The following is a 24,769-nucleotide window of genomic DNA, read 5'->3' on the forward strand; positions in this document are numbered from 1 at the left end:
AGCGTTGCCAAATCTCTTGGCCCTCCCGGAAGTTCGCACAAAACAAAGATACGTACATATTTTAAGATTTAGCTAGCATGCCCAAGCAAATAAGACATTATTTTGGCAACGTTTTACTGTTCCTTACAGTTTACAGAATCCACAAAGCAAGAAATAGAGAACTTACTTCGGACGTCGACTTTCTCCGAACAGAATTAGAATCTCCATAATTATAAACATAGATTAATAATAATAATAATAATAATAATAATAATAATAATAATAATAATAATAATAATAATAATAATATATTAGAGCCGTAGTGTTTTCCATCACTATGCGATACATTAAATTATTTTGTTTTTCTTGTTCTTCTCCCTAATGTCCTTTTAATAGTTCCACATATAGTCTGAAATTTTGATAATTTCATGTTAATGTAATCTTTTCCATAACTTCTATCGCACCCTAAGTATTGAGAGGTCTAACAGGGAACTTCCTTATGAACGACATCACTTTTGTTTTCTGTAGCGATATTTTGCAGTTGTATTTTTCATATACTAGCTGGAATTTATATATTAATATATGCCGATCATTTTAATTATCTGCTAACATGAATATACTATTCCATCTTTAATTAATTAATTAATGTATGCATATTGTGCGTTATTTACCAATATTGTATGGAACCCCTATCAAATTAAATATATTAACAAAATTGAGAGTGTTCAAAAAAGATTCATCAGATTTTTGTTTCTTAAATCATTTGGTTACTATCCCTCCTGGAATAATGAAAGTAGTATCTCGTATTCATCTCTTTTGTCTCTCTTTAATTTTGAAAGTTTGCAACACAGAAGAAATAATATTGATATAAAATGCCTCCAATAATTTATTAACAAGTTCTGTAAATAGTCATCTACTGTCCAGGATAGCAATACATGTACCAAGAAAGAGGACCAGTAAAACATTTAATATAAACTATGCTAGGACATGTTATTATAAGTACTCTTCACTTCTTAGAATCTGTTTCTCCTATAATAAACTGAGCAATATTGACATCTTTCAGGATAGAGCCACACTCTTGAGAGAAATAAATACCGGTAGCGTTCAAAACACTCCATAAGTATTTTGCTAATAAATAGGTCTTACCTGGTTTGCATATTGTATTTTTGGTCTTCTTTCTTAAATTATTTCATATCAATTATCATTACGAACTCACTCCTAATTCTGACTTAACGTAGTCTAGTCCCTCATCAGTTACTGTATTATTGTTACTAATCTGTGACTAGTTATTTGCATTTCATCACTGGCTCTATTACTTTAATATAATCTAAGTTTTCTTCATACTGTAAATACTTTTGTTTTTGTTTACCGAGACTTACATGTAATATTTGATTAATATCTTTTGTTGAGTAGTATTGGATTGTAACTGTTTAAGTTTAAATACCATTATTATATGTATTACTACTGTTATTTTCATTTTATCTACTCTGTAATTACATTGTTGAGTGGAATAAATAAATAAATAAATAAATAAATAAATAAATAAATAAATAAATAAATAAATAAATAAATAAATAAATAAATAAATAAATAAATAAATAAATAAATAAATAAATAAATAAATAAATAAATAAATAAATAAATAAATACATCAATAAATAAATACATAAATAAATAAATAAATACATAAATAAATAAATAAATAAATACATAAATAAATAAATACATAAATAAAAAATTAATACATAAATAAAAAATAAATAAATACATAAATAAATACATAAATAAATAAATACATAAATAAATAAATAAATAAATAAATAAATAAATAAATATTGTTGTTAATTCAAATTAGTAATTTTGAATTAGATAGTTGGTTTAAATATCTATGATGGCATTTAGCGGTTTGATTGGTATCTGTATTTCTTAAATTTAACTATATCAAACTATTTTTTTTACAATTTCGAATGCTATTTCATAATCTGAAAATAAAATATGAGTTTCTAAATTGAATTCACGGGACTTATTACCCTACTCTGGGCTCATAACCCAAAAGGACATCTCAAATACTAGCAAGTGTCAAATAAATATTCTAAAATTCCATATTTCTTTAGAAAAAGTGTTGAAACGATGTAGTAGTAGCATTTGTAAGCCACCGTCTGTAAAATGAATTTCTCTTTTAATATTAATTTCTGGATATCGTCGCTGAGTTCTGGCGGTCAGCGTTTTTACAATTAATAAACCGTCGACGGAGAAATGCGAGAATGCACAAACCTAATTAACATGGGTCATATTTTCTTATAATAGTGCATTATGCAACGAGCCTATAATGATAGTAATTAGGACGCGAGTATGTTTGTTTATGAAACGAGCGCAAGCGAGTTTCATAATTTTCATACGAGCGTCTTAATTACCATTATAGGCAAGTTTCATACGACTTTTTATGCTCGACCATATTTCTAACTTGAAATTATTCAGAAGTATTCATTTTATTCGTATCTGACTGAAGATCGGAAGTGACCTTGTGCATAGCTCGTAAATTGTGAGATGTGCGCAGACGCGAAAGTACTGATTTTTTCCTAGAAACAATAATGTCATTGACCTTGATGTAATGTAGAGAATAACATGAACTAATTTTGATATAACCTGGAAATTGATTTAGAATTGAAAAACGAGATGACAAATTGAATTTATTTGAATATTATTTACAATTAACGCTAATTATTATAGTAACAGAACATAACCTTCTGCGACAGTATTGGATTTCCAGCCTCCGTGACGTTTCGCTAGTTGTCTTTCGATTGCATATCCGAGAATAATCGAAAACCTGAACTTTAATGAATAGGTGTACTTTAATGACATGCATTAAAGTACTGCTAACAGGTGTATAATTACTACATTTCGGCATGGTCGAGCATAAAAGAAGTTACCTGGTTGCCGATGAAAAATTCTACACGAAAGTGAATTCGAGTGCACCTGTCTCCACAATACGGCTTTGTGAATCATATTGGATTCTAGCTTCACTCGGTTACTCGCGTACACGCGCCCGCCTGATGATTCACTCACTTTGTTTTGTTTTGTTGCGGTTTGCGGCTTCCCAGGTGAGTGTTATTCGTAGAAGTCTACTATGCCACGCTTCCGCGGATTTACCGGTCAGTTGCAGAAAATTGTAGCAACCGGCTTCAGAGTAAAGATCGTACCCTACTTTCCTTCAGAGCGCTGAACACAAATGAGCATGCGTAGGGGCTTTACAAGTTTCTTTAGTATAGGGGATAAAAGCAATCAAGTAAAATTCAGCAAACGCATTGTGAAGAAAAACAGCTGCATAACAGGACTGACATTCACTTGTGTCGTTTCTACAAGCAGATACGGACTGCATGGTATGTTAATCAGGAAGAAGCAAAGCAGGCTTTTGAGTAAATGTCTCTTTTGGAAATCAACATATCCCTGAAACAAAGTATAAGATTTCAACTCAGGGGCCAGAAGCTTAAATGCAAATTTTCATTTTCCATAAAAAACATTAATAATTATGTAGAGAAACATTTTCGATAATGCTGTTACAAAAATATTGTACATAATTATCACTTTTGCTCCTGCTTCTTCTATATGTTATAATAAACATGCCAATTTAACATAGTAAAGAATATAAACAATATTCTAATCATATGTGGCAACTATGTCACTGACGTAAGTTTACCTATAGAAAACAGTGTACTTAGTATTTTTTTTTTTTTGTATACACATAGGCGCTTAACTTTGATCCTGCTCTTACTGCTAACACCACTATAAATTATTGTAAATAATTTTGAATCTCTAGGGTTGCTATTCATAGACATTTCGCTGGCCCACGTTACGCGCCACGATTATCGACTGGTTACTTGTACAGGATTCATATCATATCATATCATATCATATCATATCATATCATATCATATCATATCATATCATATCATATCATATCATATCATATATCATATCATATCATATATCATATCATACCATATCACATATCATATCATATAATATATCATATCATACCATATCACATATCATATCATATCATATATCATATCATATCATATCGCCAACACTGGTTTATGATTACGAAAAACATTAATTCGCTGATCATCCACCGGAAGCCCGCGCTAAGAATGTCTATGAATACGGCCCTAAATCTTTCAAATTTTTTGTTTCTAAAATTACTGATATTGAAATTCTTATTTGTTTGTTTGTCTTCTTTGTGGAAAATATTCCATGAATATGCAATGTAGCAGATTTTTTAAAAATAATTTTCGTCTTTCGTGCATTATCCTTGATCCTACGTGTGTTGACATCGGAATAATCCATTCATTTGATCTAAGGTCTCGTATGAGACTTGAGAGAGGTAATTAGTAACGAGTGTGTAAAAAGTTACGCCCGATTTTGAATCCAAGAAATATTATTTATTTGTTTCAACGCCATGGTTACCTGAAACGAAACATAACCACAACCATGACACAGTAACTCACATTTAACAACAGCTTCACAAAATAATAACAATAATACTAATCCTTGTACACAGGATATGCTAGCATGAACACGAATCGGGCATAACTTTGTAGACACCCGAAATATACACTCAACGAGTTGCTAGAATGGTCGTAGTTGGTGAGGTTTCCTGAAATATTCTATATTTGAAGTTAAATTTGCATAAAAAGAGTTAATTGAAAAAGTAGATAAAGAAAAACGGGCGATTTACGAACCAACAATTCCCTACTTACTTATTTTCACATGGATTTTAAAGAACCCGGAGTTCATTGCCGCCCTCACATAACGTCGCCATCGGTCCCTATCCTGTGCAAGATTAATTCAGTCTCTAGCATCATAGCCCTATCTCACCTCCCTCAAATCCATTTTTATATTATCCTACCATCTACATCTCGGCATCCCCAAAGGTCTTTTCCCTCTGACCTCCCTACTAACACTCTATATGCATTTCTGGATTCACTCATACGTGCTACATGCCCTACCCATCTCAAACGTCTGGATTCAATGTTCCTAATTATGTCAGGTGAAGAATACAACGCGTGCAGTACGGCGTTGTGTGACTTTCTCCATTCTCATGTCACTTCATCCCTCTTAGCCCCAAATATTTTCCTAAGCACCTTATTCTCAAACACCCTTAACCTCTGTTCCTCTCTCAAAATGGGAATCCAAGTTTCACAACCATACAGAACAAGCGGTAATATAACTGTTTTATAAATTCTAACTTCCAGCTTTTTTTAAAGCAGACTGTATGACAAAAGCTTCTCTACCGAATAATAACAGCATTTCCCATACTTAAAAGAGGCATAGACACTAATTTCGAAGAAAATGTAAATTGTGATAGATCAAAAGAAAACCCCAAGTCTTAAGAAAACCTATGATGTCACTTCAACTTAGTATTTCAACCCTCTCAAAAGTTATAACAGCAAAAATTAAAAGCTGCGCTAGTCTTAGTAAAACCACAGTCTAGTATATACAGTCGCGAAGCTCAATACGTAGTAAATATGCAAACATTAGGTAGTTGCTCACCACTAGGATCCCTAATATCGCCTCATTACAGGCAATGCAAAATAGAACCGTCACAGTCTATTGTTTCTAGCACCCTCAAAACTCAAGCTTCGTGACTGTATATAGTAGACTGCGGTACAATGCCGAATATGTGACCATTCGAAGGACACTGTATGTAGCGACATCTCCCGGTAAGACAGAAGGAAGAAGGGTTGTTAATGATGTATAAGAAAAATCCTTCCCTAACCTAAGAATTTGCTACTCAATGTTTTTTGTATGTGTCTGTGTGTGTATAACTGTGAAGGCTATATGATGCTGGGAAAGTGCATGGAAGATGAATCTTTATGTGTCCCCACACTAAAAACCTAATAAAAGCTAAAATAAGTTCATTCTTCTAGATGTACTAAACTACATAGGCCTAAATCAATAAAACAGAATAAAAATAAAATGAAGAAAAATAATTTACACACTGAATATACTAAACTATATAGGCCTAAATTAATAAAAACAGAATAAAAACAAAATGAAGAAAAATAATTTACACACTGATGTACTAAAGTACTTATATAGGCCTAAATTAATAAAAGCAGAATAAAAACAAAATGAAGAAAAATAATTTACACACTGATATACTAAACTATATAGGCCTAAATTAATAAAAACAGAATAAAAACAAAATGAAGAAAAATAATTTACACACTGATATACTAAACTATATAGGCCTAAATTAATAAAAACAGAATAAAAACAAAATGAAGAAAAATAATTTAGACACTGATGTACTAAACTATATAGGCCTAAATTAATAAAAACAGAATAAAAACAAAATGAAGAAAAATAATTTACACACTGATGTATTAAACTATATAGGCCTAAATCAATAAAACAGAATAAAAATAAAATGAAGAAAAATAATTTACAAACTGATGTACTAAACTATATAGGCCTAAATCAATAAAACAGAATAAAAATAAAATGAAGAAAAATAATTTACACACTGATATACTAAACTATATAGGCCTAAATTAATAAAAAACAGAATAAAAACAAAATGAAGAAAAATAATTTACACACTGATGTACTAAACTATATAGGCCTAAATTAATAAAAACAGAATAAAAACAAAATGAAGAAAAATAATTTACACACTGATGTACTAAACTATATAGGCCTAAATCAACAAAACAGAATAAAAATAAAATGAAGAAAAATAATTTACACACTGATGTACTAAACTATATAGGCCTAAATCAACAAAACAGAATAAAAATAAAATGAAGAAAAATAATTTACACACTGATGTACTAAACTATAAAGGCCTAAATTAATAAAAACAGAATAAAAACAAAATGAAGAAAAATAATTTACACACTGATGTACTAAACTACACAGGCTTAAATTAATAAAAACAGAATAAAAATAAAATGAAGAAAAATAATTTACACACTGATGTACTAAACTATATAGGCCTAAATCAATAAAACAGAATAGAAACAAAATTAAGAAAAATAACTTACACACTGATGTACTAAACTACTCAGGCTTAAATTAATAAAAACAGAATAAAAATAAAATGAAGAAAAATAATTTACACACTGATGTACTAAACTATATAGGCCTAAATTAATAAAAACAGAATAAAAACAAAATTAAGAAAAATAATTTACACACTGATGTACTAAACTACTCAGGCTTAAATTAATAAAAACAGAATAAAAATAAAATGAAGAAAAATAATTTACACACTGATGTACTAAACTATATAGGCCTAAATTAATAAAAACAGAATAAAAACAAAATTAAGAAAAGTAATTTACACACTGATGTACTAAACTATATAGGCTTAAATTAATAAAAACAGAATAAAAATAAAATGAAGAAAAATAATTTACACACTGATGTACTAAACTATATAGGCCTAAATTAATAAACACAGAATAAAAACAAACTTAAGAAAAATAATTTACACACTGATGTACTAAACTATATAGGCTTAAATTAATAAAAACAGAATAAAAATAAAATGAAGAAAAATAATTTACACACTGATGTACTAAACTATATAGGCCTAAATTAATAAAAACAGAATAAAAACAAAATTAAGAAAAATAATTTACGCAATGAACTGACTCTCCAGCCGTATTAAAACACAAATTCACAAATTTAAGACATTATTATCAAACCTCCAATCACAATTCCTATATGAGTAACTGAAGATTACAGTACGAAATTACGCCTTCAAATCAATTTGGCCAATACAAATTACACCAACCAAGAATTTTCACCACATTCATGGCTGGGACATTTTTTAAACAGTATTACTCGCCGTATTATTAATATTTTTATAGTTATGCATATGTTTTCGCCTCTTCATCACAACAAGCAACCGCAGATCACATAACTTCCCCCTCTTACTGTGAATAACCTAGCTGAATCTCCATTGTTAGCGGACACTGCTTATGTCTTCACACAAGCTATTAGTACACATAACTTTTTGTTCGGCCATGGATTCGATTCCCATTTGGGCTGATTACCTGCTTGGTTTTTTTTCCCCCCCCAAACGTTTACCAACTGTAATTCGAATACCAGGTATTCACATAGCGAATCCTTGACCTAATCTCATCGAATACATTTCGCTATCACCATTTTCATCGACGTTAAAATATAACCTATCTGTTGACACAGCGTCGTTAAAGTATACATCGACTCTAGAAATGTCAGTTTTTTTTTTTCAAAATTTTGATAAACAATATTTTCGCCTCATGTGGAAACTCATTTCTTCTAGTTTTCAAAAAATATATAACTTGCATCCATTATCTCAATAATTTCATAATTATATGGGCATTTATAATATAAGCGCACTAAACTTTCCGTACCTTACTCCATTTTCAGTGTGTGTTTCTCCTACTTCTCATTTTTCGACATTTATTATTCCTCCGACGGACAAAAAGTAGACTTCCAATTGGGTAAAAGACTTCATTGAGGTACCAAATTAAAGTTTTAATAAATTGCTATGTTGTAAACTAAAATTATTATTTTCAATCGATTATAATAATTATTTCTTCCCAAAAATATACAAATATACATATATTTGTTTCCTAAAGTGCTTATATAATAACTTACTTCATGGCATATCTTTTGAATGGTTCAAGATAAAAAAAAATTGTTAAAATATAACATTACCCAAATGTAGGGGATCAGTTTGGTGAAAGAAGTTTTACCCTAGGTCAATTTCTAATGGAGTTAGGTCGGTCCAAAATTGTATTAATTAAAAAAATCTTTGGGCCCCAAATTCGATAAATTGCTTAGTTAACTCCCAAGGATCATGTCATCTAAGTTTGAAAGAAATTAAGGAAAAAAAAAGTCGACATATATTTTAAGTAACCTAGTAAAAAAATAACTTTTCTGTCACACAAAGGAAATGAATTTTACCCGACTAGTACTTCCTTAGGAAAATATTTGGGGCTAAGAGGGATGAAGTTACAGGAGAATGCAGAAAGTTACACAACGCAGAACTGCACGCATTGTATCCTTCATCTGAGGCCGAGTATTCGCCATTGATTACCTGACATTCACCTTACGGTTCGGAAAAACCTCGGAAAAAGCCCAATCAGGTAATCAGCCCAAGCGGGGATCGAACCCTCGCCCAAGCGCAACTTCAAACCGGCAGGCAAGCGCTGACGCCCATTGACCTTTTCTGGGGCTTTATGACAACTGTCGTGTACCAACGTGGTACAGATGACACTTTGGAAGAACTGAGACAATGCATTATAAATGCAGCTGCGCTAATCACACTATAAATGTTATGGAATACTTGGCAGAATACTTTGGATGTCTTCAGGGTAGCTCGAGGCGCACACATCGAATTTCACTGACTATTCTCCGAAACTCGGAGAGTTTTTACATCAAGCTGTAGAAAAATTTATGTTATAAAATCATTATTTATACCGTACTTTAAATTAGCACTTATTTCTCGATCCCACTAAACGGGACACGGTGTATTAATAATGTGTGGAAAAATAAGCTATAGTTACAATCACAGCATATTGCCAACTTCTGAAAAGCACGCTTATTTTCTTGTTTGGGATGAGACGGGATAAGAGTTGGTTCACCTCAATTTCCCGGCGCTGCAAATATTTACACACAAGAATATAATACTGTGACATTGAAATCACGCGTTCTCCGTAATAGATCGTTGGCAGAAAGATTGAAGGTTAACGTTACTTCTGCTGTTCCTGTTTTCAGAAGCTATTTTATACAATTTTATTATTATTATTATTATTATTATTATTATTATTATTATTATTATTATTATTATTATTATAAGGTGCTAAGGAAAATATTTGGGGCTAAGCGGGATGAAGTTACAGGAGAATGGAGAAAGTTACACAACACAGAACTGCACGCATTGTATTCTTCACCTGACATAATTAGGAATATTAAATCCAGACGTTTGAGATGGGCAGGGCATGTAGCAAGTATGGGCGAATCCAGAAATGCATATAGAGTGTTAGTTGGGAGACCGGAGGGAAAAAGACCTTTAGGGAGGCCGAGACGTAGATGGGAGGATAATATTAAAATGGATTTGAGGGAGGTGGGGTATGATGATAGAGACTGGATCAATCTTGCACAGGATAGGGACCGCTGGCGGGCTTATGTGAGGGCGGCAATGAACCTTCGGGTTCCTTAAAAGCCAGTAAGTAAGTAAGTATTATTATTATTTTTAGTTGTTTTTGATAATGAATGAGAAACTGTTCGACATCGAATGTCGAAGCATTGACATGGCGCAGATAGAAGTACACTACACCCATTAAATCCATTCCGTTCATTGAAGGGTTCGAATCTAAAGGAGGCATGTTGTTTTGGCGTGATTGTGCGACAATTAGAGTGTTATGGTTTATTGCATGAAAATAAAGCCATTGGCGTTTCTCAATCAGAGCTGGCTGACGTGGGGCAGCGATAAACGGAGAGTATAAAAGTGAAGGCTGCGCCGAGCCTCCTAAGCTGAACTACACTGATGGAGCAACGGGTACGTAGGCTAAGCTAGACTTGCTGAGAGAGATCAGGGGGCGTGGACTCAATCCGTCAAACACACAAATTTTTGACACATTCGCGTTGGAATAACGAAAGAAGAGGTGTGGTCCGTATGCGTCAGGCATATTTGCTTTAAATTTTACCGTGCAAGTGATATTTTCATTGCCATATTCATGGTTGTTCAGCTATCGCGAAAATAAGAAAAATTATTATTATTATTATTATTATTATTATTATTATTATTATTATTATTATTTAAAGTTGCTGTTATTACATAAAAAATTGTGCCCAGTAATACGTTACATTCTACAGGCAATTTCTTACGAACAATTCCTAGTTCATAACAGATATATTTAAATGCTAATATGTCTTATATGTGAAACTTGGGACGTAGGATTGTTGAATACAAAAAGTTAATCGCTTAAATATTTATAAAGTACAGTTTATCGATAATAATATATCGTATACCATACTGCAGTTCTACGCGTATTGTGTGAAAAATGTATTTTTAAATATTCTGTGAAATAACAGCGTGTGGCAAAATTTACACTTTCCATTTTTTATGTTTAGAAGAAATGTGTGTAAAACCTTGAATTTGGTGAATCTCATGCCACTGCATAAAGTCGCAAAATTAAGTATTATTGCGAAAGCATTGCATTATGTGAAAATTGGCACATTTGACGAGCGCATGATCGTTCACATGGATATTACATTGATTTCTGACCTCAGCATGATTATAAATTATTATCAAGCCAATTAATTCGCTGCTGAAATATTAGAACCGCTGAACATGGGAACTGGCAACGTCGCTGCGTAAGCGACTTGCATAAACTGCCGCCAGGCAGCGCTGCTCTAGCTCTTGCTAGGAATTGATCGAAATAAAAGCTAACGTTTGCACCCGTTCCATAACAGTTTGGGAACAAACCTTGAGCGTTGCAGCGACTGTAGCTGGGAGTGAGAACTTTCTTTTCTAATTCTGTTTTAAGTTCAAGATAATGATATTGTGTAAGTGGCAAATGCTTGGTTGCTGTGAATATAGAGTTCTTGAAGTACTACAGCAGTGCCAACGCTAATTTGTAGCAGCCATTTTCGCGTAAACACTCAGTTTCACTTCTCTTGTGATTGGTGATAGTGTGTAGACATTGTTGTGTTGAGTTCGTTACAGCAGGTGAAACGGCTCGTCACGAACAGAATTTTATCTCGTTGAATCCGTCAGTAACACTGGCACTGAAAATCAAGTCCCCCGTTGGAATGAGGGCTGACCTTCAGCTATCTATACGCCACACTTCTTCAGATCATTTTTCCGAACTGACTTCAGACATTTAGTATAAGTTGCGTGCCTGGAATGCCATTGTTTTGGTACCTGAAAGCAGTTTCGTCTCTAACGTGGAGCTCCGTCGCATCTTTGCGTAAAGTTGTTTTGTTTGGCGGATTCCTCGCCCTAGTGTCGTCTTTCCTGGAACTCCCGCGCCTGGGTCTAACAGGTCATTTGTATTTGAAGCTCGACGATCGGAACTGTCTCGCACCCCGCACCTGGTGTTACCTTCGCTGGCTTCACTTCTCGAACATGGCACCTACAATCGGAGGCAGCGTCTGCTCAAAGGACTGCGACGACATGGTGGTCAAGCAGCGCAAGAAGCCAGGTAAGAGCATCTGGACAAATGTATTTATTCTGTGGTCTCTTAATTTTAGTTAAAATTTAGATTTATTGAGAACACTTCCATTAATGACAGAGACAATAAATTTAACTTTAAACGTCTTGTCTCACGGCCGTCTATTTACAAATGAAGAGTCCACTGCAAGAATGATGGATGTTATTTGGAATACATTTTGCAGGAGAAGCAACTGAAAGTTAGAAATGCTTAGCGCTCAAAGCTTAACTGTGATTTTCCGATCATTACTAGACAATGACTATCAGTGTTAATGCTATATAACTCTGCACATTCTATACGTCTTGAGCTATGCATTGACAGTCTTGGTTCATTTTCGACAAGAAAGTGACATCCATCATTCTTGCAGTGGACTCTTCAAATGTCACTGGACCTGATTTGAAAACTTAATGGTCATTAACGTCTCCAGTCCTGGGGAATCGCTCATGGTATCGGATGTTGTTACAATTAGTATAAATTCCTCTCTCCCTACATCCCCTGATGATGGAGCCGACGTGCAGTTCCGATATGTTGGATTTCTCCACATTCTGGATATGGTACAAGTATTTCGCACCTTATTTAACCTACTTTTGGTTAGTTATATGGTGGACCATGTTACTTTATATACCGGCGTGAATTACGATTTCTTTGACAGCCGGTAACGACCGCTTCGTGAGAGAATCTCTTCACACGTGGGGCCCCCGGGCTGAGAATACACCGATGCCTGTTAAGAGGCTAATGTAAATGTTTTTTATTCCCCCCCCCCCTCCAGTAATGAACTAGAGACATACCTAGGCTTACTCTGTTAGACAATGAACCAAGTATGAGATTCATGACAGGATATTTGATACGATACAGCTATAAATTCACGGTAATGTGTACTTGAACCGTTTTACCGCAAACTTGGTCTACGGTAAAATACTAGTATTTTACGAAAACACTCTTGTTATTCGCTAATTTATAGTGAATCCCGAATCACGCATTTATTGCTGCATGCTAATGTGACATCTTACCTCTTTACCGGTATAAATTATATAGGATAGCCCATTGTTTTCTGCAGCACTTTCGAGAGGAGAGTTTCATTTAAACGGGTTCATAACAACTGAAATATTTAGCGACAGAGTGAAAGTTGGCTCTCGATTCATAATTTTTTTTATTAAGGTAAAATTTATTTGATTTAGAATATCTTAGAGGTACAAGCTAGTGAGATAATTATACATGAAAGAAAGAAAGAAAAAATGAATAAATCGCGCGATTTTCCCGAGTTAGCCTATTCGCAGGTTTTATCAGAAGGATAAGAAAGCTCGAAACTTGAATGCTCGTCTACTCGTGTGTTGTGGTGTGTTATGTCTGGCTAATTCAAACATGGTCCCAACAGAATAAGCGACCCTTCAGGTATAGGGCTTATTACCTGAAGCTGAAATCTTCAAGTAGGGCTAGCTAGTTCCGTTAAATCCCAACATATGGCGGGAAACCCGAAACTCCTCTTTTGAACTTCCATCTCCATGAGGACCTTACATTTTCATATTGTTTGATGTCCTATGAATGCTACAAACTTGTTAAATTGCTTGTGTAGCTTAGTTTTACTCTTCCATCACATCCATCATTACAAATTATTTGAAATCTCCGGGTAAGAAACAAGAGGCACCCATCATTATAGTGTGTTCGATATCTCCGGGTAAAACATAAGGACCAGAAGGATCTTGAATTAATGCAGAATAAATAAACCGAACTCTATTAGCATGCTACAAAATCGTTAAGGGTGCTATTCATAGATATTTCGCTAGCTCGCGCTGCTAGCGTGCTAAACTAGCCCCGACTAAAGGCTGGTTCACAATAAATCGGAAAGGAAACGACGAGAACGAGAACGGAAGTAATGTTAAAATAAATGTATTTAAATGTTAACATTCAGAATAGCCTAGTTAATTGTGAATGCTCACATTTAAACATGTTTATTTTAACAATATTTCCATTCTCGTTGTCGTTCCCGTTCCCGTTTATTTTGAACCAGCCTTAACGACTGGTTACTTGTACAGGATTCATATCATATCACTAACACTGGTTTATGAATACGAAAAACGTTAGTTCGCTGATCATCCACCGGAAGCCCGCACTAAGAATGTATGAATACGGCCCTTAAGTGCTTGTGTAGCATATGTTACCCTTTAACCGCACCCAACATTACAAACTGTTCGAAATTTCGGTAAGAAATAAGAACGAAATTTGAAAAGAGTCTTAAATTGGCGTGGAATAAATAAATCTTTAACTGATAGCATGCGTAAACAACTTGTATATGTACAAAGGAGGTGGGGGAAGATGATAAATGTCACAAGGAATTCTGCTTCTGTCATTGTGATTACTGAAGCGACGTTTAGACCTTCGAATTAGAAATATTCTACGTCCTTTCAGGGTACTGTTGACTGCTAATGTCATGGGCCAGCCTCGGTTGTCAGCTGTCAGAGTCGTAACGGATAATTTTTTTTTTCGGTTTGCTATAATAGTTTTCCTAGTTTAAAGGGATCATTAGATAATTACCACCTGTTTGCAGATATTATATGAAACGTAAACCATGGCTGTCTCAATACAGGCACACGATTCAATTCCCAAAAAGCCCTCGAGATTTAAGAATAAAGTGTTTTGAGAGAAGGATTTTGCAGAATGCTTGCTTCTCCAGTAATTCTCATTGAGGGATCTGTCGCACACATGCTCACAAGATAACAGCATTGCTAGAATGTGCGATGGCGTGGCAAGGACACTGAGAGATGAAGTGTTTGCACTGTCTAACGTATCTCCAAGCCGGTTTCCTGCAAGGTTATCAGTTATTAGTTTGCCAAGATTAGTCTATTCATTTTGTCAACTGGAAACCCGATGTGTCCTTCAGTTGAAAGCAAATTGGAAAAGGGTATTTTCAATGTAGCTAACGTCTAGCCTCAAAATCTATTTGGATGACATATTGTAAGGTCACACAGCTTATGTCATTTCAAGATCGCGGTGGTTTATAGCTGTGAATAATTTTTGTTAGCGTAATACGCAAATATTCAATGTAGACACGTTTAAATTATATGTATATAATCCCTTTGCAAAATATTCAAGGTAGGCATGTTTAAATTACGTCTAATTTGTCAAAACTGTTAAAAAATTGACCAAATGTTATTATTTTTAATTGCTTTTCTATAAGTATCATGATACATTACCGTCATTAATTGCATCTAGTCCTGTAATAGCCTATGTTCATACAATGATTTTCTACGGAGGAAAATCGTATTTCTAAGATGAAGGTATGTTTTGCACACAACTTATTACATAGAAAGTGCATCAGAAACTTTTTTCCCAAACTTTTAAATTAATTTATGGCCAACTTATTAATTTCATTACCGTTACACATAGCTCACAACTTGTAACTCGTTTCACAGCTTCTCTATTACTGTCAATAAAACGATAAAGAAACGTATTATAATTTGATTAAACATTAATTAAATTCTGTCGTCTTGTTCTACGTCTACAATCTGAGATTCTGAACTCGGGTGGCGGGGGGGTGGGTGGGTGCGAAGAGCAATTAATGGAGAGTCAGGAACAAAATAATAATAACAGTAATAATAATAATAATAATAATAATAATAATAATGTTTTAAATTTAAATACTGTATGATTATTTGTATGATTAACAAAAATAGAAATAATAATAATAATAATAATAATAATAATAATAATAATAATAATAATAATAATCCGTAGCGTCACAGCCCTTGAAGGGCCCAGACTGACCAGCCGGCTGCTGGCCTCACGTTCACATGCCGAAGCACAGGTGGACGATCATCCAACCAGAATGGAAGTATCGTGTGGTTAGCACGATAGTCCCCCAGCCCTTTACAAGTTCCAGTAGACCCTATATTCCTGAGCAATATTCTAATGAATATTCCTGATACAGTTAGGTGATTGTAGCCTAATATAGGTATATATTTTTTTAAATTAACCAAATTTCACTGTAATATTTTAAAATTATCCAAATTTCACATTAAGTTACTATTTTCTACATTTTAACCTTAGGCACTGAGGAAAATGGGGGTCTCGTATCAAAAAGGTCTAGATGGTGCGTGAAGAGAAGATGGATTGTATACAAATTACTATACTCAGCAAATTTCGAACTGACGAATCAAGGTCAAGCAATGGACTGCATTTGCCACGTGTGCGTACTCCATTCCTGGACCATTCTCCTCAACTAAAGTCAGCTGGGACAGTCGGGATTACCAGTGCTTCAGTTCTTTCAGTTCAGTGACTGGTGCGTGGTTTGTACGTGGCCTTGATCCGCCATTCGAAATGCGCTGACAATAGTGTTCAAATTAGAAAAAATAGCATCCTCTAATAATAATAGTAATTTAGTCCGGTAAAATTAGAAATAAGAGTTGTCCACCCAAATGCCTCTCCTTCTTTACCACCAAATGAAGAAACTCTTATGGATTTTTAATGGAATGTACAGTGACTTTCTTCCGATATTTTATTTATGGTAAATATAAATAATTCTTGTCGGCCTGGTTGGCGCAGTTGGTATATCGCTGGCCTTCTATGCCCGATGTTGCGGGTTCGATCCCGGGCCAGGTCGATGGCATTTAAGTGTGCTTAAATGCGACAGCTTATGTCAATAGATTTATTGGCATGTAAAAGAACTCTTGCGGGAAAAAATTCCGGCACATCGCTGTTGCGAGCGTCGTTAAATGAAACATAACATTTTAAATAATTCTTGCAACTGTCAAGAGATCGACATGGCTCTCTTCTGAATTACTCTGGCTCCCACAGCACAAAAATGATCAGTATTTGTGACAGTTCCGTAACTTGAAATTTTGGAGGGTAGCTTACATTCATATTCACCCCACATTTGCAATTGCGGCCTTGTTTCCTCGACACATGCTAAAATTCACTTTCATCTGTTTGCAGTTTCTGGTCCCAAACAATTTGGACCGTTGATGGTGGCCCTGGTGGGCATCCCTGCCAGGGGCAAGACCGTGCTGGCTCACAAGCTAGCCCGCTACCTCACCTGGACTGGCGAATTAGCTAAAGGTAAGCATATGTTTACATTAGATGCAGTATAGTGTAGTACTATGTGTGTGTTTGGGGCTTGCTGGCATTGTGCTCTGTTGCAGTGTTTACCGTGAGCGAGTATCGCCGCAAACTGGTGGAACAGTATGATAGCCACGACTTGTTTAGGCCTGACAACTGTGAGGCAATGGAGATCCGCAAGAAGAGTTCGGTGGCCGCTCTAGAGGATGCGGCACAGTGGATCAAAGAGGGCGGTAATGTTGCTGTAAGTATCATCAAAGAAAGAAGGATTGTCAGACGACAGACAAACGTTTTGACCGCTGATACTCCGTTAATTTCGGTTTTTAGAAGTTAAGGCTGGTTCACAATAAACCGGGAATGAAAACGACAACGAGAACGGGAACGGAAATAATGTTGAAATAAGTGTATTTAAATTTGACCGTTCACAATAGTTAATTGTGAATGTTCACATTTAAATACATTTATTTTAACAATATTTCCGTTCCCGTTCTCGTTGTCGTTCCCGGTTTATTGTGAACCAGCCTTTATAACTTCTCAAATATGCAGATACCCGAATAATAAATAAAGTTCCGTAGGTTTCTAATGAAGTTAAAAAATATCTCGACTGCAACAAAAGTAACTAGCATGACACTCGTCTTTGAGGTAAAAGAAGTGAAAGCATTTCAGTGTTAATGTTTGCTTACTGATTAGAAAGAGAGAGAAAGTTTAAAAGATAGAAAATCTGTGCAAATAAGATCGTGTAGGAAGATGAAGGGAGCTGAGGAAGGTGTTCTAATGCTCTTCTCAATATGGTCGCAGAAAAGTTGCTAGCTTCTGTCATTCACTCAGAGACAAATAATCTACAGTTTTTACTATACAAATTTAGGAACAGGTATCCTCATTCTAAAGTATGTAGCTTTCAGCTGTGAAAAAATGTCTTCACAAAACTACAAACAAGTTTAATATGCAGGAAATATCCTTTAGAATGAAAATGTCTGTATTATGGCAGGTTGAGTAATGGTTAGGGATCTTATTTTTTACGGTGAATAAAAATCTTAAATTTCGGTAAAAAATCTGCTTAATTTATGTGTTATTTTACACAAAAAAAGCATAAATTCGATGTTGTTTCACATTAAAAAAATTGTCAACTTTTTTACTCATGTCGTACAAAATACATTAGGGGAGAGTCGGGTAGTATCGGGCATCGGGTAATATTGGACAGTGCGTTTCTTTCATCTACCACCATATGACATGGTTACGTTTCTCTATGCGACATCACAGAAACATAACCATGTCAATCAGGTACTATCATCGTGTGGTAAATGAAAGAAACTCACTGTCCGATATTACCCGATGTCCGATACTACCCGACTCTTCCCTACTGTATATCCGTACAAAGACTAGAAGTCTGTAACATCAAAGGAATCTTGAAGTTCTTTAAGTACATTTAAACTGTACTAGTACTTGTTTTCTATCGGCACTTACATGTTGTGTAGAGAAATTTGCGTAATAATCTCCTATCCTGGGTGTGAATATATAAACTAACAGGCAGTACAAAATATACAGATAAAGTTACTCGAAATCCAGTTTCAATATTGGAATAGGGTTTGAATATTAAATTCAAAATTTTCTACATATCAATTTTTGGTCACTTTAATTTAAAATTTCTGTAAAAAAAATTAAGATATCCTCTTGAAAAACACTAATTTCGAATAACTTCGTTCTAAAACAAAAATTTCGCGTTTACACAAAATTTCGCGCTATTTCGCGACTTTAAACTTACGATATTTTGACCCTAGAAGGACTTAAACATAAATTAAGAATGACACAACCTATATTACTCATAGTGAAACTGTGTGGAAATTAATATGGTAGCTTAAAGAAGCAGAGAAAACGTTTAGGTGACAGCAATTAGGTAACCTGCAGTCATCTAACAGCTCAGAATGATTATGAAGTGAGGAGGGAATTAGCACCAGTGCTTAAGGGGTATAAACTTGTTGGAGAGCAAGCAGATATAATTAATAATGTTTACACATCTGTGTACTTTCAGGTGCTGGATGGCACAAACGCAACACGCTGCCAGCGTGAAAGTGTTCAGGAGTACTGCACCAAGCTCGGCTGCAAACTGCTTTTTATTGAATGCGTTTGTGATGATGATGACATCTTGTCGAGAAACATCAAGGTGAGTTACAGCTTTTAATATATATGTTTGTCACAGACACCTCCATTTTGTGTAGGTTTCTGAACATTGTGATATGATAGATAGTGAAGAAGCTGATGTTTTGGCCCAACGAGGATACATCCTCCACTATTGGATCAGTGCCCTTTATCGACTCCAAGTAATGGAGCAGTGAAGTTCTTACAAAAGACTGAAAAGACTGGAGTGAAACACCTACTACAACATAAGACTAAATTCCCCACTCAGGACCTGTAGCCTAACTTTACGTCAGTGATCAGATTCAAAATATAAACTTGCAAATCATAGCGAATTCAGTGTCACACTATATTGTTTCATTATAGATTTAAACTCTTGGCAGTGACTGCCCCAGACATCATAATGAAATTCTAGCAACACGTGCATTTATGTGGTATCATTCCTAATGTAAACAGAAATTAATCAACTTTTGCAAGTTTATGTTTTTCTTTCGGTTGTCTCTTTAATCTCAATGGGCCACATTAATAGGCATTGAAGTTCTTTGAATCATAAATAAAGAAGAGACATTCACCACATGCTCGATTTGTGTGCTTGTTGCAGGAGGTGCTCCAGAACAGCCCTGACTACAGGGACATGGCCCCCCAGAAGGCTCTGGAAGATTTCCACCACAAGATTCAACACTACCTCGAGCAGTATGAGCCCATCAACCCCAAGCAGGAACCTCGCTTGCGATATATCAAAATCACTAATGAGGGCGAAAATGTTCTGGCTCGACGTGTTACGGGTCAGGTTGAATGCCGGGTGCTGACGTTTGTTTCCAACTTCAAGCCAGCACCAAAGACGTTGTACTTCTCAAGGGTGTGTATCAGCTTCAAACTCAGTTTCATTTGTTTTGAAAACACAATGTAATCTTTCCTTCTAATTCTAAATCGACAATTACTCTTATCTGCGAATAAATTCCATTCACGGCGATAGATTTAGGTTTCTTTGTACTTAGTTACTGGCTTTTAAGGAACCTGGAGGTTCATTGCCGCTCTCACATAAGCCCGCCATTGGTCCCTATCCTGAGCAAGATTAATCCAATCTCTACCATCATATCCCACCTCCCTCAAATCCATTTTAATATTATCTTCCCATCTACGTCTCGACCTCCCCAAAGGTCTTTTCCCCTCTGGTCTCCCAACTAACACTATATGCATTTCTGGATTCGCCCATACGTGCTACATGCCCTGCCCATCTCAAACGTCTGGATTTTATGTTCATAATTATGTCAGGTGAAGGATGCAATGCGTGCAGCTCTGCGTTGTGTAACTTTCTCCATTCTCCTGTAACTTCATCCCTCTTAGCCCCAAATATTTTCCTAAGAACCTTATTCTCAAAAACCCTCAATCTCTGTTCCTCTCTCAAAGTGAGAGTCCAAGTTTCACAGCCATACAGAACAACCGGTAATATAGCTGTTTTATAAATTCTAACTTTCAGAATTTTTGACAGCAGATTAGATGACAAAAGCTTCTCAACCGAATAATAACAGGCATTTCCCATATTTATTCTGCGTTTAATTTCCTCCCGAGTGTCATTTATATTTGTTACTGTTGCTCCAAGATATTTGAATTTTTCCACCTCTTTGAAGGATAAATCTCCAACTTTTATAATTCCATTTCGTACAATATTCTGATCACGCGACATAATCATATACTTAGTCTTTTCGGGATTTACTTCCAACCCTATCTTTTTACTTGCTTCAAGTAGAATTTCCGCGTTTTCCCTAATCGTTTGTGGATTTTCGCCTAACATATTCACATCATCCGCATAGACAAGATGCTGATGTATCCTGTTCAATTCCAAACCCTCTGTGTTATCCTGAACTTTCCTAATGGCATATTCTAGAGCGAAGTTAAAAAGTAAAGGTGAGGTTTCATTGTAGATTTTGTAATTTAAAACTGTATGCCTGCTTTTTTTTTTTCACTGCCATATATTTAATATTTAATTTGACCTTGGTATGACGTTTGAATACTGACTGAGAACTGTATTTACAGCATGGAGAGAGTGAAAACAATGTGCTGGGCCGGATTGGTGGAGACACGAATTTGTCGCCACGTGGCAGAAAATACGCCTTATCCCTGGCTCGCCACATGAACGAGGCCAAGATTGAGGGGCTGCAGGTGTGGACCAGTGAGCTGTGTCGCACTAAACAGACAGCAGAGGGAATCGATGCCCCAGTGGAGAACCTTGCATCACTCAACGAACTGGATGCTGTAAGTAGCAAGGACAATTTTGTTGTTGCCATAGAACATGGATGGGTATCGTGCCTCACTTGAGAAATAATGCCTCACTAACTTTCACAGAGCTTATCGCTCTGAGTGACATCACCTTCACAGTCCCCATCCCTCCCTCACGCAGCTCCTAGGCGTGGGCAGGTTCTATATCAGTTTCATAAGCAATATCAGTGGTGGCATAATGGCATTATCAAAGCAGTGTGTACGCGTTAGAAAACGATTATTTCATGAGAAATGGGAGGAAGAGTTTTTTTTGCTGTTTGGAAGGGGAGAATATACGATGTATGTTATGCTCAAAAATCCTATTAGGCATTAATACATTTAATATACAACGACATTACTCTGTTATTTTTCGTACTATTCCGAAGAAAATTTATGATCTTAACATTTGCGTAGTAAGACTAAATACGACATTATACCTTAAACACGCTGCATTAAAAGGTACGAGGAATTAAATGTTGTTAGTACGTATTATTTTCAAAAGAAATTTATAAAAACAAATATTAAATGTGCGTAGAAAACGAAATATGATTTTCTGAAATTATTTTAGGTCGAGAACGTGCAAATCTATTAAGTAATCTTGATAAACACCAGAATATTCAAGAAAATAAACGTAGACAACATGATGGAATATTATTGGCTAGTTACGCAATTTCTCGCCTGTGATTTAAATCAATTCAGCTACGGAGAAACAGTAAAGAGGTTTATGATTAAAGCTGCCGAATTAATTTGCCAAATTGGATAAAAGTTTTCGAGTCTCTCACGTTAACCAAGCGCTTTCCTAATAATTCGCCACTGACCGCCTGAGCGATTACGATAAGGTGACGCAGGTCACAGCAGTTTATATTTCCCATCCTACTCTGCCATCTCCTCTCCTAGTAAACAAACTATTTCAAATCGAGTGCCTCACGTAACCGAAAATTATGCTCATGTATGCCATAGAACATCAAACATGATGCACCATTATGAATAAATGTTATTTTTATTAAACATTCCTCTTATGCTTCGATATTTAACATCTTTCACTTGACTGCAAAACAGTGATGTATGCATTCATACTAAGTAGAGGAGTGGAGAGGCAATAATAGGTTTCAGACTAACTGATTAGAAAATGTTGTTTGTTAGCTTCTAACAAAGGAAAGTTGGGACAATTTAATGAAACCCAAATCGAATTGTAGGATTTTTTAGGATTTACTCAAGCACCTACGTAGGTTAGAGGCATGGAAAGTCAACCATTTTTCGAGAAAAATATATTTCTTAAAAATATTGTCATAATTTTAAGACTACTTATTAGCTGCAGTTGATTTGTTTTTCATATGTCCAAAGAATTAATGATCAGAAAACATAATGGAAGCTCCAAGACTATACATATAAAAGAAACTTGTAATACAGAATGAAGTATATCGGTATTCATAAAATTTTTATTCGTTCAGTTGTCTGTTGTAATTATGTAACTAAAATTTTCTTTTATACCCATTTTGTTCAACCTAAGTAATTGGTCAGATATGGTTTCCTATTTTGTATGAGAGAAATAACTTTTAATGTTGAAAAAAGTATCCTTAAACAGTAGGAAAAGCTGTCTTTCTTTGCCTGCAGAAAAAAGTCTTGTGTTAAATTGTCACATTAGAGCATCAATAAAAAAAAAAGTTCTGTTACTTCACTGGAATCTCTTCCATTATACCAGTCGGCAGCAATAGTGATGTTAGTTCCATTTGTAGGAAAAGTGTCTGGTAATCTAATAGTTGAATCGGTCGGAGCTAAAAGGAATTAAGTCACTTTTGACAACTTTTCAGGAGAAGCAAAAAATATTCCACTAATAACACAAATATTATATTTTTATGTTATAGAAGACAAAAGAATATTTAAAAGTCTTAGTTCCTTCTTCCACCGTTCGATGCACATGACATCCGTTGTTCAAATTGTTGCATAACCCAAAACTTCATATTTTGACTTAATTCCTTTTAGCTCCGACCGATTCAGTTGCTAAATGAAGAACAAACAACTGATCATGATTCAAATTGTGATGTTGCAGGGAGTATGTGAGGGGTTGAGTTATGAAGAGATGCAGGACAAGTTTCCACAGGAGTTTGCATGGCGTGACCAGGACAAACTGCGATACAGATACCCATGGGGCGAGTCATATGTAGATATCATGGCTCGATTGGAGCCCGTGTTACTTGAACTGGAGCATGAAGACAATGTTCTGGTTGTGAGCCATCAGGCAGTGCTGCGTTGCATCCTGGGTTATTTTCTCAACAAGAATCCAGGTGAGAAAATGTTACGGGAACTGAGCAAGTGGAAGAAAAGATTGTCCATTGTTAATATTGCGGGATCTGCCAGGGTAAAAACTTTAGGCCGTTGGAGAAAAGCTCTAAAATTATTGAAGGTTTCTTGTTTAAATGTATGTAGATTGCAAAAAGAGAACTTTAGTTTAATTTTATACCAGATGCATATGGGGCGTGGTTAAATATATACAAAGTAGCAATACTACCATATATACGCAAATACTCCGCGCATATTTTTTTCGGAATTTAGCGAAAAAAAAACTGGGTTGCGCGCATTATTTGAAACACAAATTACAGCCAAGTTTTATTCATTTATTAATTTTTTTTTAAGTTTCTCTTTTAAGGGCACACTCAACTTAAAAATTGGAGAAAAAGTGTCATAGAAATGAAAAATTAAATTTCTACACTAATTTACGTGACAGAACTAAATTAATAAGCAGAATTCTTCCCTTATTCATTGAGAAGTCACAGTCAAATGCACAAAGCCAAAAAATAAAAAATGATAATTAAAAGTGATATTTCAATTAATGATTGATTAAAAATTGAAATATTTTTTATTTTGAAAAGTACTGGATCTAATGAGCTGAGATTTTGCATGTTACTTTCCATGTGTATATTAAACTTTTTCTCCAAATTTGAAAAAGATTGGTCAAGTAGGAAAAAAGTTCCAAAATATAGTTGAGTGTCCCCTTAAATTACGGTGCACGAATTATTCGATGGCGCGAAGTATTCGCGTATATACGGTACTTTGTAATGCATATACGTTCCGCACCGTGGCGTCGTAGTCTAAGGCACGCTGGTTCGAGTCCTCATGGGGGAAGAAAT

General features: G+C 35.0%; 1 protein-coding gene across 4 annotated transcripts in view; it reads left to right on the top strand.

Moving 5' to 3' along the window:
• The window catches only part of LOC138710982 (6-phosphofructo-2-kinase/fructose-2,6-bisphosphatase-like), a 90,043-nt gene that overhangs the window by 61,452 nt on the left and 3,822 nt on the right, over positions 1–24,769 (top strand). The window contains exons 1-8 of one of the 4 annotated variants that reach the window (XM_069842235.1): positions 3,224–3,359; positions 12,047–12,188; positions 17,127–17,249; positions 17,333–17,493; positions 19,279–19,410; positions 19,984–20,241; positions 21,420–21,638; positions 23,692–23,926. In XM_069842235.1, coding sequence (XP_069698336.1) covers positions 3,357–3,359; positions 12,047–12,188; positions 17,127–17,249; positions 17,333–17,493; positions 19,279–19,410; positions 19,984–20,241; positions 21,420–21,638; positions 23,692–23,926 — 1,273 coding nt within the window. In that variant the 5' untranslated portion in view covers positions 3,224–3,356. Of the gene's footprint in view, positions 1–3,223; positions 3,360–10,437; positions 12,189–17,126; positions 17,250–17,332; positions 17,494–19,278; positions 19,411–19,983; positions 20,242–21,419; positions 21,639–23,691; positions 23,927–24,769 lie in introns of those variants that run through there. The other 3 variants (XM_069842234.1, XM_069842236.1, XM_069842233.1) reach the window with 3 other exon arrangements.

The sequence above is a fragment of the Periplaneta americana genome, chromosome 12 (assembly GCF_040183065.1).
Source record: "Periplaneta americana isolate PAMFEO1 chromosome 12, P.americana_PAMFEO1_priV1, whole genome shotgun sequence".
Taxonomy (NCBI): Eukaryota; Metazoa; Arthropoda; class Insecta; order Blattodea; family Blattidae; genus Periplaneta; species Periplaneta americana.